This window comes from Lonchura striata, chromosome 3, assembly GCF_050655825.1.
Source record: "Lonchura striata isolate lonStrDom1 chromosome 3, ASM5065582v1, whole genome shotgun sequence".
Taxonomy (NCBI): domain Eukaryota; kingdom Metazoa; phylum Chordata; class Aves; order Passeriformes; family Estrildidae; genus Lonchura; species Lonchura striata.
The window spans coordinates 45840313-45859644 of NC_140705.1; the positions used below are offsets into that span (position 1 = coordinate 45840313).

Below are 19332 nucleotides of genomic sequence, written 5' to 3' on the forward strand. Positions count from 1 at the left end.
CAATATGAAAGTGGCACTACAGTATGGATTTGATTACAAGAACACAGTTTTAACTTGATGAGTCCCACAAATAATCCAGGAGAAATTTTAACAGGCAAATAAATTTGTGCAGATACAGAACAGAGTAAAATCAGGACTGGAAAAGTTTAGGCTTTTTGCTTGGCTATAGCATGTAGGTCCTACAGCATGGGGAAGACAGTCATGCTAGAACACCTTAAGAAAAAAACTATTTTTCTAGACAAAAAAAAACATTTAACACAGTATCAAATGTAAACTATTTCAGTTGCAGGAATCATAAATGAGTACCTGATTTATTAAAGTATTTTAAGAGCTAACTAAATGTGAAATTCCTCTTGCTTATATAAAAAGGACAGAGCATTGATACAAAATGTGTAGAACTCAATATAGACCAGTTTCTGTGACTGAGCTTACGTCACATCTCATTAATACAGCAGTGTAGTAATGAAATATCCTGATAAGGCAAGCCAGTACACATACTGGATACATAACCAGATCTTAGCAGCAGAAAACTAAAGCAGGATAACTCAGGAGTAGAACAGTAAGAGGATGAGAAGAGAAACATCTTGTACTAATAAATCCCAAAATGCTCACAAGCCAAACTGGCATGATAAATGAAACTGTATTGGGAACTACCATTATCGTTGCATATGGTGTACAGAGAATTTGTGCGGCATATTATGTAGTATTCAGGCTTTACATTCAAGAAATAAATTCCTGCTGGTAGAAGTACAGCAAACAAATACCAGGGAAATGGAGAGCCTTGGTATTTTCCCCATTATTGTTAACATCCCACTTCTGGAACATATGTGAGTGCTGAAGGAGGACTGGTACAAATGAGGTGCTGCACCCTGGCTGTACACATGGAAGTGTGGAAGGAGGAAAGAAGACTTGTGGTTACAGCCATGAGGAGGCATCCTTGGTTCCTGCTCTGCTGAGCTTATCCCACTCTAGTTTTGACAGCCAGGAAGTACCACTTTGCTTTCTTTTTATCTACCTTCCCCAGATCTGTGTAAAGCAACATCAGATAATCCTGGTCTAACTTATGATCCAACCTTTAATGTTTAAGTAAGCTGGCTTGTGGAACCAAGCCAAATAGAAGTTGAAATGCACTGTGAATGAAATATGCAGCCAAAAAGAAGAAACAGCCCAAGAACAACTGCACATAAAGTGACCAGAAGTTGTCAGATGAATGTTGTTGCAAAATCCCCTTAAAGCAGTAATAGAACCAGAAAATCAGATATAATCAACACAAGCTCATAGTTTTGCATGCTAGAAAAGCCTGAAGTATGGTTTAATGCACACATTTTCTATTAGGGAAGCAAATTCTCCCAGTACATAACAGTAGCAGGAAGTCTGGCATATTGAGCCCAATAAGCTCGTCAGAGAAGAATGACAGGATCCACCCAAAGACTGAGAAGATTACCAGATGACAGAAGGACCTGCCGAATCATTAGCAAATAGCATAAAGAATTAACTTGCTGTAGATAAACTATACAAATCAAAGTAGCTTCACATACTGGAAGTTTCTCTCCCCTCCCCAACTTTGGCCCAAAACCCCCAAAATTTCAGAAATATTTCATTTTCTTATAGAAGTAAAATTATTACAAATTACAAACTGTAGAGTAAAAATGCCTAGGAAAAAGGAAAAGCATGGGAGACAGAGATGGAAATTCTAAGCTGAGTTTCTTATGTAGCTACCATTTGAAATGGACAAACTGAAATTCTCTAGTAACACACTATTCATAGAATCATAGAGTCATTAAGGTTGGAGAAGTCCTCTAAGATCATCACATCCAGCTATTAATCTAACACTACTAAACCATGTCCCCCAAGCACCACATGCAAGTATTTTTTTAACAGCTCCAGGAGATTCCACCACTTCCTGGGCAGTCTATTCCAATACCTGACCACCCTTCAGTGAAGTAACTAATATTCAATCTAAACTTTTCTGGCACTTTTATTGTTTATTATTTTAATTATTGTAAATTATTGTAAATTTATGTACATTATTTTACTTCCTATTTATTCTTATTATTATTTATTACTCCCCTTTCATCAGACCATTTTATTTTGTCGACCCACTTGTTACCTGCAAGAAAAGACTGACCCTCACGTGCCTAAAACCTCCTTTCAGGCAGTAACGGAGAGCAATAAGGTCAGTCCTGATCCTCCTTTTCTCCAGACTAAACACCCCCAGCTCCCTCAGCTGCTCCTCACAGGACTTGTGCTCCAGACCCTTCACCAGCTGCATTGCCCTTCTCTGGACTCGCTCCAGCCCCTCAATGTCCTTCTTGCACTGAGGGGCCCAGAACTGAACGGAGATTTGAGATGTGACCAGTGAAGTCACGTCAGTTAAGGAGGATTAGAAAAACACAATCTGTGAACTGATGTGTAAATATTCTCTATAACTATTAAGCTTGCTTCATCCAAGTCATAATTCCAAAACCCAGAAAGTAGAATTTTTCCCATTATTTCCTAGCTGGATTTTTACAACCATAAACCACAAAGCATCAGGTGACCAAGACTATACAGAGAAACTACAGAGAAACTAAATAATGATAATTTGTGTCACATAATTACTTATTTTTTTTAACATGTAAAGCATATCAGGGTCCTTTATATGAGAGACTGGAACTCCATTATGTGCAAATTAATGTATATAGCAACATACAGCATGCAACAGAAAAATCCGGGATGCTGACCTTGGTATTTCATCTTCTTCCCATTCAATGAAAGATACATTGCTTGAATTTTCTGGCAAATGAGTTCTGTGATGTTTACTTACACCTGATGTGTCACCTAGGGAAAAAGTAGAATGAGAAATTAATTATTGTGGCAATATTTTTTACAAATATCATTGTATAACTGCATTTATTATTTAATATTACTAATCCACCTGCTCCTAAAGAAGAAATAGCACTTCACCCATTAACTATGCTATCATATAAATTATCTAATTTTATATCTAACACATAGACACACTTATAGGAAAGAAAAGTATACTTCCAACACACTGACATTATTTGAACTACATTTGCTGCAATCTAGTCATATCTTAGCCTAAATTCAATCTTCTATTTGTGAAAATTCCAAAAGAAATCATACACTTTGATGCAAACTTCAGGATTTCCTGAGTCCACAGTTCCAATCTCAATGGAAATTAGAAGCCAAAGAAAACACTAAATTCTACTTGATAGTTTTTCTTATTTGTGAACTGGAAGGGAATATACAATACATTCCAGATACAATTGTAGTAGCAGTAAGTGGAAACCTGAAATGAAGGCAGACATTGTCTGACCTACAAATAAAGAAAACACTAAGTTTGCTCAGAGGCCTCCACATAAGGAAGTGTGCTCCAAAATCATGCTCGTGAAGTCCTCTCTGAAGAATTCCTACCTTCCTTGAGGTCTCCACCTGAACCCTCAGTCTCCAGAGAAAGGAAAGACAACATACACAAGATATAGCATGAGACAGAAAAAGGCCCAGGAATTGAGTTGGAAGAAGGTAGAATGGGAGAAGAGCTTGAAAATTACTCAGTCTCCCACTTCTACCTGAAAGACCAGCTTGAACCTTGAATTTTCTAAGCTATGGTGGTGTCACGCACTAGCAATTTTTGGGTATTAAATTTGCTTTTCAGCCATAGCAAACACTCCTGCATTTGTTAAAGTTACACCAATTAATTCAATTGTCAGAGGTCTTCAGTAATTAAATATTTATTAGAACATGTATTTTTATTCTAAAAATTCCATAATAGTCTTTCCAATGTGAATTCCACTACTTGGAATATAAGGTTTAGGGATACGTCATGCAGCAAAAAGCCCTAAGTTACTACAGAAGCAACTGGCAGGCACCATGCCAAAAGAACCTTAGAAGCTACAAAAAGAACCTACGAGCAGTAGCTTCCTTTGGTCTGGAACAATTCCATATATTCCAGACCATATATTCCAGCTTACTGCACTCAGACTAGGTTCCTGCAAACCCTGCCCCTACATCAGACTCTTTAAGTGTACTGAGATGGCACAAAGATGTGGCATTCAAGTGGGGTGAAGACACTCCTGTGCTTATGCAGAGCCAGCTCACGTTTCAGCCACACCTGTGCTGTTACAGTCTGTGCATTCCATGCCTAAGCAGCTGATTCTGGAAAGACAACACAGAATGTCTGATCCCATTTGCACAGATCCAGCTGAAACCTAGCACACCTTACTGTCTGTGCTGCTCAAAATTGATGACTTGTCCTGGGCAGCTAGTCCAGGAAGAAACACAGACATGTTTTTACTGGGTGGCACATCAGCTAATTCTCCATATTAAAATGTAAGCTGACTATGCATGGAAACAACTCTTACTATTTTTTATCTGCAACTTGAAATAGTTGATGAAATGGGACTGAATAGTTGTATATTTTAAAGGAAAATACATCTGATAATCTATGCAAGATTATAGACCAATAGGTAAAATATATACTATTATTTTTAAAAATTATATGCATTTCAAATACCAGTTTCAGTGGATTATTCCCTTTCTTATTCTCTATCATTGCTGTTTTCATATATTTCTAAAAATTGAGGCTCAAATTCCTGCATTAGTTTGTTTATTCAGTAAAATTAATCATAGGGATAGGAATTTAAGGACACTCAAATATTCCTTCTCTTGATATAAAGATCTTTAAATACAGTAGCAATGACACATCAAGGTCTTTCAGAGGCATAATACAGAAGCAGATTCAGCTACTGAAAACAGAAGTTTTGCAACAGTTACAGTGGTATGTGGTGCATGAATGAATAGGCAGCCTTCTTCACGGCCCATAAAGACAAGGATTTGAGGAAATTAATTGCTGCACCTTCTGGATACAAGCTGATGAAGGCAAAATGTTCCTGCTACAAGAAATCTGCATACTGACCTCTCTCAGCCTTCAAAAACACTGACTTATCTCAGTGAGAAAAATACCACTATGAACAGGCTCCTGAGGCTTGCTTGCTTACACTGACAAACACATTAATTGCCAGACTCATTTTTATTATCATCATCTGCAAGGGAAGTAAGGTAAGTGTTTGCTGCACATCTTTTGGTAAAGGCCTTTACTGTTGTCTAAGAAACAATGTCTGGCCTGGCCTGTGTGATACAGCTGTACCTGACTGAAAGGAACTTCCACAACACAGAGGCTGAGGAAGAGGTAGGTAAAGTGTGTCAGGTGTAAGCAGAGGCTGTGCTTCTGCACTACTCCAACAGCCTGAGCTCAGAGAGGGCTGCCATACAAGGACAGGCTCTTGACAGCAGTGCCTCTGTAAAGCTGCATCAGGGACAAACCATTTGTCACTTGGCTGCTGTGCCAGGAGCAATAGACAGTGATCCTGTGCCTGGGGACTCCAACAGACTGAGCTTAGGCTACTGATGCATGTGTGCTGTGGAGCCATGCAAAGCAGAATGAATCTTCCTAGGAGCACTGCAGCCAGCATCTGTTCAAGCCAGACAAGGTAGTGTCATTTTTCTCCCTTTATTTTATTGGATTCTTCCCCTGTAAGAATAGCTAAAAGTCCACTGGTCTCAGCCCATGCTCCTCTTCCACCCCCTTGTTCCCATTCAAGACTTAGATCTCTCATCCTTAAATAAATTATGAAGAAGAATATAAACAGCTTATGTTTTTCATCTACCATCTGAAAGAGGGAAAAAAACCAGCTATGGAAAAAGAATGGAAGCAACTATTTGATACAATTACATTGCATGTTTCCAAAAGACTGATTTGAACATCTGGAAGATTAAAGGTACCTGACTGTATTTCCTCAGGACTGAAATTCCTGAAGATGCTCTGTCCATGGCAGAGCTTTTGCCTTCCTACAGTTCTGACACGAGAAAAAAGTGTGGCCTATTGTTGGGTATGAAAAGAGTATTTTCTTTCAAACAAGAATTAGTTACAACTAGTATAATAGGCTAACCTATTGCCATCTGAATATACATGCATAAAAACAAGGAGGAAATTCAGCATGATTATTGCTCTGTTTTTACAGAAGGATATTTCACCGTTGCTTTCAACTTTTGCTTCAGCTGTAGGAACTATTATGATTTAAGTAAACAATACTTATTTTACTAAACACTATGTATCATAGGTATACTTTTCCTACTGTAATCTCTCCTTTATAATGAAGAATTTAGAAGAATTAGGGATGTTTTCACCAACTTAATTTTATGTCAATGGTAAATCTGAAATGCCAAATTAATTTCTCAAAATTATTCCTTTGCTCATACACTAATAATTCAAATTTTACCTTAGAGCAAATGACTTTTAGCACAAACTCAAGCATTTTAATTTAGAACAGAACATTGTCATCACAGCAAAATCATTAGCCATAATTTTGTAAAGACACTACTGCAACAAAAAAAAAAAGAATTTGAATTGATTTAAGAATCAAAACCACAAGAAAATAAAGCAACAATGCTATTATTTTATCTTTCATGTAAATTCTTCAACTAAACATCAACAATTTTTCATCTTCTAGAAAAGAGGTGTGGTCATCTTGTGAAATGGTCACAGCCGCACTGCTGACAGAACACATATTTCTTGATACACAGCATCTCATTTCAGGAAGCAAGCTCTTCCTCACTCCCCACACAGAGGCAAAAAAAGCTACATATGGACTTTGTTTTGACACAGAAAGCAAACTTCAGGGAAACAACATGATACTCATCAGCCAAAATAAAGCAAAAGCTTGACAGCTAGTGATGTCTTGTTCATAATGGCAGCTTTTAGCCTTCAAAACAATTATTTGGTCTTAAGAAATAAACACCCTACCTTTTCTTCTTGCTTTTCTGAATTTGACAGCAGCCAGGTTTATTAAATTCATTCCATATAAATTGTAGTCTATAAAGAGTTGGAGGAGGTAGGGAATATGGGCTTCATGAGGCTGGTAAGATTTGTTCATTATGGCTCCACCTTGCAGAAGCTCACAAACTCTAAAAGACAAATTGGGACAGAAATAAAATATTATTTCAGTACAACAAATATACAAATACAATACAAATATTTGTATTTGACTTTATCAAAATATAGAATACTTAGACATTTTAAATTTTGCCTCAGTTGCATTTTTAACTTAAGAACTGTGTTTTCGCAATAACAGATGAACAAAAATTATCTCTGCTAATAATGATACAATATTTGTGTGTTACTGGCAAAAGAGACTTGAATCCTTCAGCTGAAAAAACTACAAATTCTCTGAAAAAAAAAAAAAATCCTGCAATATCCTATTCCTGCAAGTGAACCAAAAGACACTATAGGCCATGGAAATCTTTCAACAGACCTGTGGCAGTTGTATGCTTACTCAGCAGTAATAAGTCTGAAAGTCTCTCTAGTTCTCGTTGACATATATATGATACATAAAATGTCCTCCATGGTTTTCAAGCTATATACTGTATACTCTGAAGCAATATTTTAAAACTCTGCATAAGGACAAATCCTCTCTTTTAAACAGCTACACATTAAAAAATAATTGCAAGTATTCCGATAACTATAAACTGGTACAGAAAGTTTTTCTCAAATTAACAGCATAAAACTATACAACAAAGAAAAGCACTATGAATTTCTAAATGCAAAAAAACTGGGATTAAAAATAAAGTTTTATACTGAAAAAGGAAAAGAATAATTTAAGTGAAGTGTCAGTCCTTATTTGGATAGGAGTAATTCAAACATAAGAAGCTTCAAATTTTGAAACAACTGTCCTGTCATCCATTAATACAGAAATTTTAAACCATGCAAAGCTTCACTTGCCTAGAAGAAAAATCAGACAATCCTATCTTATGTTCATGTATGGGACCTTTTTAAAAAACGTTACAGTATGTAATAGCACACACTCAAGAGATTTCAGTTTATGCTTGGGAAATAATTCCTCCTTATTTATTCCTGAATTTACTGCAGCTACTTTGACACTAAGATTGAAATCAACAGTACTTTCATACAACAGAACATAACTCTATTGAGAAACAGAACCTGTCAAATAACAAAAGTTATTCAGTTTTCCAAGTAAATCTTAAATTTAGTCATTTTTATTGGAATTAAAGCCTACCTAAATTTATTTCATAACAAATGAAACAAAGCTATATGAAAGAAAACAGCTACATTGTTTTCCTTAAAAGTTACAGGAAATGTAAGCTGATGTTAATTTGTTTACGTGTTCACAAATTACAGGAAACATAAAACAACTAAAGGCAAGTATGTTTTGGTACTGCTTTCCTAACAACACTCTACTCCTTTAAAAGATTATTGGTGTGTTTAAAATTGGTAAATTTTAAAGAGTTTTTGAAAACCATGAGACAATAATTTTGGAGATTTTAGGTTACAGGTGAATCTTCTTTCAAACCTGACTTTTTAGTTCAAAATATAAGGAAATCAGACAGAACTTCACACTTCTGCATCCTTACCTTTTTACCATTGCAGGATTGTAAAGATAAATCTTCATAAACTGTCTCTCCTTTTCATGGTAACCATAAAAAGGCCTGAAGAGAAAGAAATAAAAGCAAGAAGCTAGCCAGTATTTAAATAAGCATGTCTATCTACCCAGGTAAAGATGAAGATGTGTATCACTTACGTCTTCCCCATTACCTCTTATGCAAACCAACAAAACACCTGAAACACTCTTATGCTGCTTTGAGGCAATGAGCAGCTGACTTTCAGTAACAACTGCTCTGAAATTCTAAGGCAAGAGAGGTGAAAAAGAGGCAGGTTCACCTAATTTCCACCTGTTCTTTTCTCACTTATTCAAATAAATATTGTCAACTGTTTACTCTGTGCAGCTTTCACTATTGAGATGAACTACAATTTATATATTACATTTTATATAGTTCTCACAAAAAGAACAATATCAAGAAACTTGGTAGGTGACCTTCTTTGTTACTGTAAAAACATCAGAAAGTTTTGATTGAAAATAAAAACAAGTTATTGCAGCCAATTTACTCACAATAGCTAGAAACCACCAAAACTGGCTGGGAACAGAAGTATTATCTTCCTAAACTTAAACAATTAGAAAGAATGTATTTCAGAAATGCATGAAAAAAAGCAAATAAAACATAGTGTTCCACAATACTGAAATTTATCATTTACATTGTTTTGAAGATGAAAAACTGAATGCATGTATCTTGATTACCTGTGTTTTTCCAGGATATTTTCCTATTACTCATTATGATTTGACTTATTTTTCAACCCTTAGTTATACAAGTTAAAAATTAACTAAAAGAATCCTTAAAATGCTAACATTCAATATAGAAAGCTACACAAATAAAACACAATGGTCATCTTGACAGATTAATAAATGTATATTTAAGAGCCTCCACTTCCTAGTCTGTACTGCTGTAAGAATCAGACGGATAAACATGACTCGAGGGTCTCGATGAGGGCAATTTTACATGAACCAAAAAAAAAAAGAGAACACCTAGAATCAGGCTCCTACAAGACATGCCTGGTCTCAGGGAACACAGAATATTCCAGAGGTAGAAAATGCTGCATGGAAAGTACTGCTCTAACAACAGAGACAGAAAAAGCTAAAAACAGATTTTACAAAATTATAGACACTAGGATACAATTTAGCAAAAAATGGTTGTGTCAAGAAGGTTTTTTGGGAAAACCTGTTAACTATGTTAAGGTCAAAGCAAGTGAGAAGAGTCATTTAGAAGTTGTACAGCCCTGTATGAAGATATACATGGGTGGGGAATGAAAAAGGATTAGAACTGTAATCATCCAAGACCAAAGTACTTTTATGTAGTTACAACAGCAAAAAATTATTCAAAACAAACAACCAAAACTCCTGACAGGTCATACTTACATTCCAGATACTAATGATACTTTGAAAACATGTTGAACAGTAGAAGATGGATTGCCTAAAGCCACATTGAGTGCTCTGTCAATGCTGAATGCCACCTGACGAAGGTAGCATTCTGGATGCTGTCCAAAACCATCGTATGGTACATAGAGGTAAGGAAAGATACCATGCAAGTGGAGACAAGTCTTCTGACCTAAAAATAAAAGGTAAACATTTATTTTCTAATTACTACTTTTTCTTTTTCTAAATAGGCGCCACATTTTTTCATATTACTTTCAGGTTCTTCAGACAGAATAAATTTATGATGCAAGTGCAGGTGTGTTTCAAACAAAAGGTACTAATGTAGAGCAAATCTCACACTTGATTCATTGACAAAACCAATACAGAACAGATGTGGTTACGTGACATAGATATGATTACTCCTGTGTTAAAACAGAATTCACTACTAATTATTTTCTTTATAGAAATAACACAACATCTAAGACTAACTTTGCATACTGAATAAGTGTTGGATGCTTAATAGTTTCTCAGCTTTTGTGTAAAGTTTCAGTATCAATCACACAACCTCTCAGAAATTAAAAAGTACATCCAGAGCACCTATGAGGCCATTCAGTATTCTAGTTATTAAGGCATAAGTTGGGATGTGGAAAAAAAAACCAGGCAACTTTCAACTTCTAAAATCTGTAATCCCTCACAGATTTCTACTGTATATGCAAATTTCTAGACTTCTTACAATATGCTTACTTCTCAGCATTAGCTTCTGTGAGTCTGCAGCAAGAGCAGTGAAAGGACACACTGTGAAACCTTTGTGCTAGACCACTCTGAGCTTCTCATTCACACAAGGCAGCACAGTAATACAGACTGGGACCTCCCAAACCCAATACATTTTTTGAGAGACTAGTCTCAACTACAGTGCATGAGATCTGTTATTTTCTCACCACAATGCAACAACATATCCATCCATTTGCCACCTTTTCAGTCCCCAAAATCATTCATGACTTCTCAGTGGCCAATGAAAAACTTTCACAGAAAAGTAGAGGAAGCGTGTGCTTCTGATTAACAACCACCACCACAATGATAGGCAGTACATATCCTTTTGCATTTTGTTTGGATGAACTCCCTGCATGAGGACAGCAAAACTGGCTGTGCTTTCATCACCCAAGAGATGAATGCTACAAGAACAGAACACAACTTTACTGGTCCACGAGACCAATGAAAAGACTTCCAAAACTCCACTCTTTCAAACTGAGGTTATTTCTCAGCTGGTGGAGCTTGCCTGAAGTATTTACACTCAATCACATCCCAGTGGCCACCTAGTGAAGACAGCTTATGTCCATTAAAGTGCAGCAGTAACAAGATCCTCAGACTGAGGACTGCCTGCAAATCTTTTACACCCGTGAAAAGCATGCCCAAAAATCCCACTAACAGCACAGCTTTTTTTGCCTCTTTTTCAAAATTGGGGTCAGATGTATTGTTCTTCATTTATGTTTAGAAGTAAAGTAATTGCTCAAAAAAATGGTACTACAAGTCCATTTTCCAAGGTGAATTTTATTCTTCTTGCAGGTCAACTCCATCATTTCTCCTCATCAGCGTTGAAATACAATCTATATATGCATTCTTAATGTTGAAGTCATCATCTATGGATTCTGCCCATGTCTTTTAAGATATTTCAGGAGAATAAATTTATTATTTATGTACCAAGTTTTTCAAACAATAATTCCTTAAGAGAAAGGGTAAACTAAAGAAACTAAGAACTACGGGTTTGAGAGGTTTTTAAAAGGTAAAAATAAAGGACAGTATAAACTTCATATGGCAGGAAACCTCTTCACCCCCTAAGGTCAAAAAAGTCATATATTAGTAGCATGTGGACTGAGAGGACTGATTTGTGCAGCGGCAGCAAACCATTTATTTTCTATAACAAGTCACCAACAAATTTGAGTGTATACTGATGGCTGTACTTAGGATCAATTTTGAATAAAGGAGTCCCCCATCCAAATATAATTATCAGAAAACTAGTATTATAGTACTATTATTATTATAGTTGTTTAAAGTTCTACGGTTTCTCTATTCAAGTTTGGTTGGTCGGTTTTGGGAAGGATTTGAGTTTGGGGTTTTTTTTAATTATTTTTGTTGCTAAGTTGGAAAAAGTGTGTTGTAGGTTTTTTTTAAATGTATCACAGGATCATGTTCAGGGGGAAACTTAAACTAGTTCATGAAGTAATTTGCCTGAATGCTCACTGCAGCTTAAAAAAAAAAACAAACAAGTGAACAAACAGAGTCAATCCAAGCTAAATTTGAAATTGGAATACAGACTGAATTTCTGTATATACAAATATACATGTTTATCCCCCCATGAATTTTATAAATTCAGATGTTTGCTTCCTAGAATTTGACAGTCACAATCAGTTCTGAACTTATACTTTTTATATGCACTACTAGCTATGGACTCCTTTCAAAAGCATGAGTTTTTCGCATTTAAAAAATACCTTAGCTTTAATGGTTGTCCAGGTATTCTAAGTTATAGTTAATTTATGATCCTTTTGGTTTTTTATGTCATAATTTATGACAAAATTGCAAAGCACCAGAATAAACAGAACAGTGACACAATCTAAATTTATTGTACTTAAATTCAGGTTCCTTTCAAGTTAAACAGCTATTTAACAGTTCTTGCTGAACTGAAAATGTAATTTTATTGTTGAATAAAAAAGAGAACATGTACAAACAGAGTTTCCTTCTATTTCCTTCGGTTCCCTTTCCCTGTACTCTCCTTTATGTGCAAAAAAACCTATAAAAAAACACTACGGCTTTTGACTGAGCGGAGTCAAATTACCACTTAACTCCAGGGAAATCTTATAGAACACACATTCTGAGCTGCTTTTCATTTTTGATTCCAAGAAAGCAAACAAGTTACTGCTGAGCTAAGACTCCTATTAGGCTAACAGCTGCTCAGTTACATGGTTTACACAGCTACTTACTTTGATCCTCGATAGTATTGATTTATTTATTGTGATATTTGGTTATACTGCTATTTTTACTTAAAACTGACATTATTACAAGTCTGATCCTGCTAACTGTTAAGAACAGTCGTGTATTTCCATCATTTAGGCAAAACCATTAAAGTGCACCACATATCACGGTATTGAGTTTGAAGCCCAGACTCCAGTAACAGCAACCATGGTTTGCACTAACCCATTAAAAATTCTAGTAGATTCTTTCCAATAGAGCCACAAGGAGAAAAAAAATATCTACCCACTGAGGATTTCAGGCTACACAGACCTGCCATTTTACATGAATTAAAAACTTGGCTTGGGAAAAGGTTAGTGAGTTTCATGGTTTAAACATGTTAATCTTTTGTTCCTGTTTCTTTTTGGAGATACAGAGAAACAAATTTGTACCACTAGAACAGCACTGCTACTGCAACCACTTACAGATGATGTGATTTTAATAATTGTTTATCAGTTTCTTCACATCTGTAGAACCAGTGGAAGTGGTGCTCAACAGCAGATTCTGCATATGACCACTCTCCACAGAATTTCTGGATACAAAATTGGCCACTGATGGCAGAGACAACTGAAATGTTTTTGTTCTGTGCCCTCTTCATGGACCTGAAAGAATGAGGTCCGCACTGGCTTAATAATCTGCAGGTCAAGCATCCCAGTATGACTCAAGGAGACTGCTAATTAAAGCACCTACAAGTAAAGCTGAGGCTCAGTCACAAGTATTTGTAAGGCACTGAATGAAGTGGTAAATGAAAGAACACAAAAATTGTTGCTTTAACACAGAAAAAAGGCAGCACACAAAGCCTTGAGATATTATTGGATACTCAGTGAGCAAATTGGCCATTCTCTCTGAAAAGAAGACACTGCCAATTAAACATCACTATAGATTATTATTATTATTATTATTAATAATAATAATAATAATAATAATAATAATAAAATCAGTACTTCAAAAATAACAGAAATGGAGTATTTTCACACTGTATAGAAAGAAAGCTCACCTGCAAAACCCATACTTCTAAAAGCAAGTGGCATAAATGATACTGAAGTATTAAAATAAAGCATTTTTCATACTTGACCAATGAAAGAGATATTAAGAAAGTCAGTCTGGTATTTCTTCTGGAAGATGGTTGCCATCTTACTGTTAGGAAGATGGTTGCCATACATTACTATTAGGAGCATATACCAAGCATAATCCTTTAGTTACTCTCTATTTTTTCCTATTACAAGAAAAATTTGTAGCAACCCTAAGATAGAAAACTTCAATATTATCAGAAGAGAACTGAAACCAGAATGATAAAGTAATGAAAAGATACAGGAACTTATGTCTTCTGACAACCAGAATGCTCAGCCATGCAGAATGATAGGGATAAAACTGAGATGTAGTCTACACAGAATGCTGAAGCTGGAAGGGACCTCTGAAACTCATCTTCTCCAGCCCCTTGCCCAAACTTACGAACCTAATTTCACAGTACAAGTTAGACAATGTGAGAATTATTATTCAAGCTCCTCAGAGAAGTGCTTTTTCATCATTTGTAAACACTGACTTTGATTTAAACTTCTAAAAACTTTCTCCCACCAAGATCAAATTGGACAAATTTCTGTACAAAATAAAAATATGAACATTATTAATAAGGGAACTTATTTAATTGTCCAGTCCAGGAATAAAGCTTGCAAACAAGATAGAAAAGGAGCACATGAATGTCTGTGTATATATTCCAAGAGAAAACAGAATCTGTTCCAGATGGAATTCCACTCATACATGACTACCTGTTGGCTCATATTCCATCAAGGGGAGAGCTTCTATAGATACTGCTTCCATTTATTTCCTCTAGAAGACTTACAATCTCATGGGAAAACTGTCTGAACAAAGCATGTAGATGATCACAGAAGGCAATCAGGTTGGCTAAGAATGATTTACCTTGAGTGAATCCATTCTGACTACTCTAATTTCCAATAATGAATGAGAACATGTTCTACAGTTGTGATACAGTACACCTAACTTTTCATAAATGATGTTCCAAACTGCTGCAATTCTTAATTTAGAAACTGACTACAGAACTCTCATAAACTGAACTCAATGCTGGAAACATTTTGAATAGATGTTTTCTTTATATTTAGAAAACAAAAACTAAATCAAAATCTAGATAAATATGACTTCAGAGAACAGTTCAATGCTGGTCTACATGGAGTCATATTTTGCTGTGATACTTCTGCTACAGAACAAGCTGATCCCATTAGAAGAAGCTAAGCAAAGCCCTGGGTAACAATGGTGTGGGAGTAATATAGAGACTACAGCAGCATTTAGAAGCATGCCAAAACTCTGAGATTTTAGGAAATTTGGGCTGGGAATTAATAAAGAGATGCAGAAGATGGAAGACAAATGGCTTTTCATACACTTGCAATCTATTAGAAGTACTTTAAGTACAATTTTTTAAAGTGGAAGGACTAACTAAGCATGGACAAGTATTAGAAGAAGAATGCACACAAACACATCACGCATCACTACAGGATGCAGAAAAAAAATCATAAGGGATTTCTTTCCTTTAACAGTAAAGCAAAATAATTAGAAATCAAAAGACATGACACTACCATCTTAAAAAGAAAATTGGTATTTTCAACCAACTGTTGAACCACTTACATTCAAAAACACTTGAAAAATGAACTGTGAATAGTGACACCTACAGAGAATTGGAAAACTAACAATCCTCTTGTAAAAACAATTCCAAAATGATTTTTTTTAAAGTGGAATATTATTAGAATTCAATTATTCAATTTCAAAGTAATTTCCTCATGCAATAAAAGTTCCTGTGCCTTGGCCAATCTCACCCTTTCTCCAGGAAGAGGCTTCAGAGAGCAACATCAGGTTGTAACAGGAGTACATCATCTACCCTGTTTGGTAGGTACAACACGGGCATCCTGAGCACAGTTCAGATGGTGCTTTCAGTCTAAGCTATGCTGCTCACTGGGGTGGGCTTGTCAAGCCTGTCTCACTGAATACCACCAGAAAAGAGCTACTGAAAAGGCACAGGTCTCAGTTACTTTCTAGTGCTAACATAGCTTATGAAACTATAGCCACCCTTCCTTCCCTCTAACACAAAGCAAACAAATAGCATACATGGACTGGTAAGTAAGGTAATGCTTTAATGAAGACAAATCCCTTTCCTAACAAAACTTGGGAAGATCTTTCCCCCTTAAGACTCTTGCTAAGTCATTCAGAAATATAAGAGTTCATGCTTTTAATCTCAAAGAGTTCTTCAGTAGTATATTACATTAATGTAAATTCTTCAATTATGAAATAAAACTTTCAATCTTCTCCCAGAGTCATTAAACAAGTCAGCTTTTTCACAACTACTGAGAAGAAAGGGAGAACTACACACGTTGCAGACCTGGATACTACAGAATACTCAATGTCAGAGAAACAAGAATAATGAAATTAGGCCTCGCAGCAGCAAGATATCCTCAAAACATAATCAAGAACAGGGTGCAAAGACCTTATTTCACATACATTAAATATTTGTGCCAACACTTTCAGTTTTTCCCTAGGGTGTGGGAAAACACTTATTTCAGTAACACCTGTAAAAGGGACCAAAAAATATTTTCCTTACATTTGTTGAAATCCAAATGGAGTGTTTGGTTATTTATAATTATTTAGCCAGTAACTGTTCCTTGTAACATGTCATATCTCTAACTCTTATGAAGACAAAAAAACCCCAAAAAACCCAACCCAAACCAACCAAACAAAAAAACTCAAAACACCAACCAAACAAACAAACAAACCCCACCACTAGGAAGATGAGGCCTTTGACTCACTGCAATTAGATTGTTCCTCAGCCTTGTTGCAGGGATCCTTAGTGAAGGAGAAGAGCTGGGTTTTTTTGTCTTTAATTTAAAATTAGAAATCTCTGTATAACTAGATGCACATTGGTGTGACACCCTAAGCTATGGTGGGGAACAAAGATTAAAGAAAAGCAGATCTCTGGGCAGTATGGAGATTTGAACAAGAATCCCACAAGCTTCCTTGAATTTGCTATCTTCCAAAGGCCAAACTCCTCTCAGGTTAAGGTAACATCAAGCTAAATTATATCTGAAACACTGATTTTTACTGACATCTCCAACTGACATCCATGCAATTAATTTGCTCACTGACAGCTTTTACATCAAGCATAAGCTGTCTTAATCATTTGAAATATTAGGCCTAAGAGACCATGTGTTTACCAAATCCTGTCTTCTCCAGTCTAGCAAGCAATGCAATAGTCACACGAAACTGAAGACCATTAGATACTTTGAACCATGAAGTATCTAAAGAAGACCTTTGAGATCTCTCAGGCTAGAATTTACATTGGGAATTACTGGTGATGGAACATATCAATGATAAGTTCCAAAAGCAAGGCTGCTATCTTTGTCTTACTGAGAATTTTTAACATATATTTTTTAGTCCAATATGTAAGAAAGGCACTGGTTTTTTTTTACACATAAACAATGAGCAAACCCCAAGAAGAAGCACAAAAGTTGAATCAGTTTATTTAATACATCAATTTAACAAATATATTCTGATTATATCCATAAAACTACCTCCTCCTGACTGCAATTGATTAGGATGGATCTTTTTTGAATTCCTGCTGAGACATTAGAAAACCATCTCAGAAGTACCACTGATAAGCCTAGCCATTTACAGGATGCAAAGGTACATCATCAGAAAGGAACATCTATTCCCTACTGTTATCACCAACCAAAAATAACTGAAATATAACTCAAAAAATTTATTGTTATGCAGTCCAACTAAAACCAGGAAAGTCCAAAGTTTGATAAGACAATTTCAAAGTATCTCCAGAAATAATGGAGACTAAAGAAGGTAAATATCTCAAAAAGCAAAGATAAGCTATATACAAACCATTATTTAAGCTGATGACTGAGTTACCAAAAACAGTCATAGTATTTTCTTCTTTTCTTAAGACACACAAGGTGAGGTCAAGTACTTGCTTATTAAGGACCCATCTATAAAATGAACCCCACACAAAATATTATTTTTGCTTCCTCTATTGACAGATTACTCATGTAAGCAGCTGGACAATATCAGGAACTATTTCTAGAATGAGTGTCAAAAATCACTATGAAGCCAGCTAAAATGAGCTAAAACATACAAAGGAGGTGAATGCAGTTGGCCCCAACTACAGATTTTAGCTATCATATCGAGCTCTTGGCACTCACAGGCTGGCAGCCCAGTCCAAGCTGCTATTCTGGTAAGAAACACAACCATATGAAAGCAACACAGGCAGACTATGTTAGACCACACTGACCAAAGCATAGCTGAACATAAAAGAGTATATTTACTAGTCTCAGGTAAACTTAGGAGGTGTACTTCACCACATCTTGCAAAATATGCAAAAACAAGTCAGTAGTAAAAAGGGGGAGCAGAGTAGTCACACAGCTTTTGGTTTCCATTTCCCTCCACAACCATTCATTAAAGACTGACACTGCCACACAAGTCTATCTTACTGGTCTTTCCTGGTGCAAGTAACACAAGTCACATGTAAATGGAGAATGGTGTACAGACAGATATTCGAAGAAAAAATCTTTGTGGTAACTGAACTTTCACTTCTACAGGAGGGTCATCTGCCTATTTAAATACTGCAATGTGTGTACACTGCTCCAGCCACAACTCATCTCTTTGCCTGAACTACAACATCTACTGAAACATTTTTGCTCAACAGGTATTTTTCTGTCAGCTGCAGAGCTAGTTAGAGAAAAAGCACCACAAATTATTGCCAAAATTTATTTGTTATTCTGAACTGCAGGCAAAAACCCTTGGCTCTGGCCTTGTGATAAGGTTTTCAGTCTTTTCGTCAGTACAATCTTTCATAACCACTTTTCAGAAATGTTGACTATAAATTCCTGGACAACATCAAGCTTGTGTAATCTCCCCAAAATTACACACTGTAGAGTATACACACTCTCATGAGTCACATCAGTTTATGGTAACAACTAAATGACATCACATACTGTTTGTTTTATCATTCTGTATTCTTCAAACAGAACTAAATAATTCTATAAATATTTCCTGAAATGTTTGGTTTTGTATTTGCATTAAGATCTCTCACTTGCAGGTAACTGTCATTTTAGCCCACTCCTTGAGCTGCTGAAAGCTAGACAATGTACTCCACAAATACAAACACTGCTCTAAGGCTACCCATAAGAAAATATGCAACACTTGGTAATCCTCATCACACATTTTATTCCAATAAAGAAATTATTAACATATTTTTTGTTTTAGGCTTTTTTTTTCTTTTTGGACAAGCAGCAAATTACAAGGAAGTACTTCCTTACTACAGACACCCTCCAAATTTCTGTGTAAGCTTTTGAAATTACTACATGTGTGACAGTAATAGTAAGGGACAGAATCTAATGACCCAGGAAATAAACTGTGTTCTTTAATATCTTACTAACTGTGTTGCAAGTTTATGTGGCAAGTGGTTGACAGAGGAGAGGTTGCTGTGGGAAGAGGCCAG

The 19332-nt window shown here is 35.8% G+C and overlaps 1 protein-coding gene across 2 annotated transcripts in view; it reads right to left on the reverse strand.

The window, feature by feature from the left end:
• Nucleotides 1–19332, reverse strand: part of REV3L (REV3 like, DNA directed polymerase zeta catalytic subunit) — a 114549-nt gene that overhangs the window by 60320 nt on the left and 34897 nt on the right. For both annotated transcript variants that reach the window (XM_021555506.4, XM_085575017.1), the window contains exons 2-5: nt 9828–10017; nt 8431–8505; nt 6806–6966; nt 2724–2820 (exon numbers count right to left, since the gene is read on the reverse strand). In XM_021555506.4, coding sequence (XP_021411181.3) covers nt 2724–2820; nt 6806–6966; nt 8431–8505; nt 9828–10017 — 523 coding nt within the window. The remainder of the gene's footprint in view (nt 1–2723; nt 2821–6805; nt 6967–8430; nt 8506–9827; nt 10018–19332) is intronic.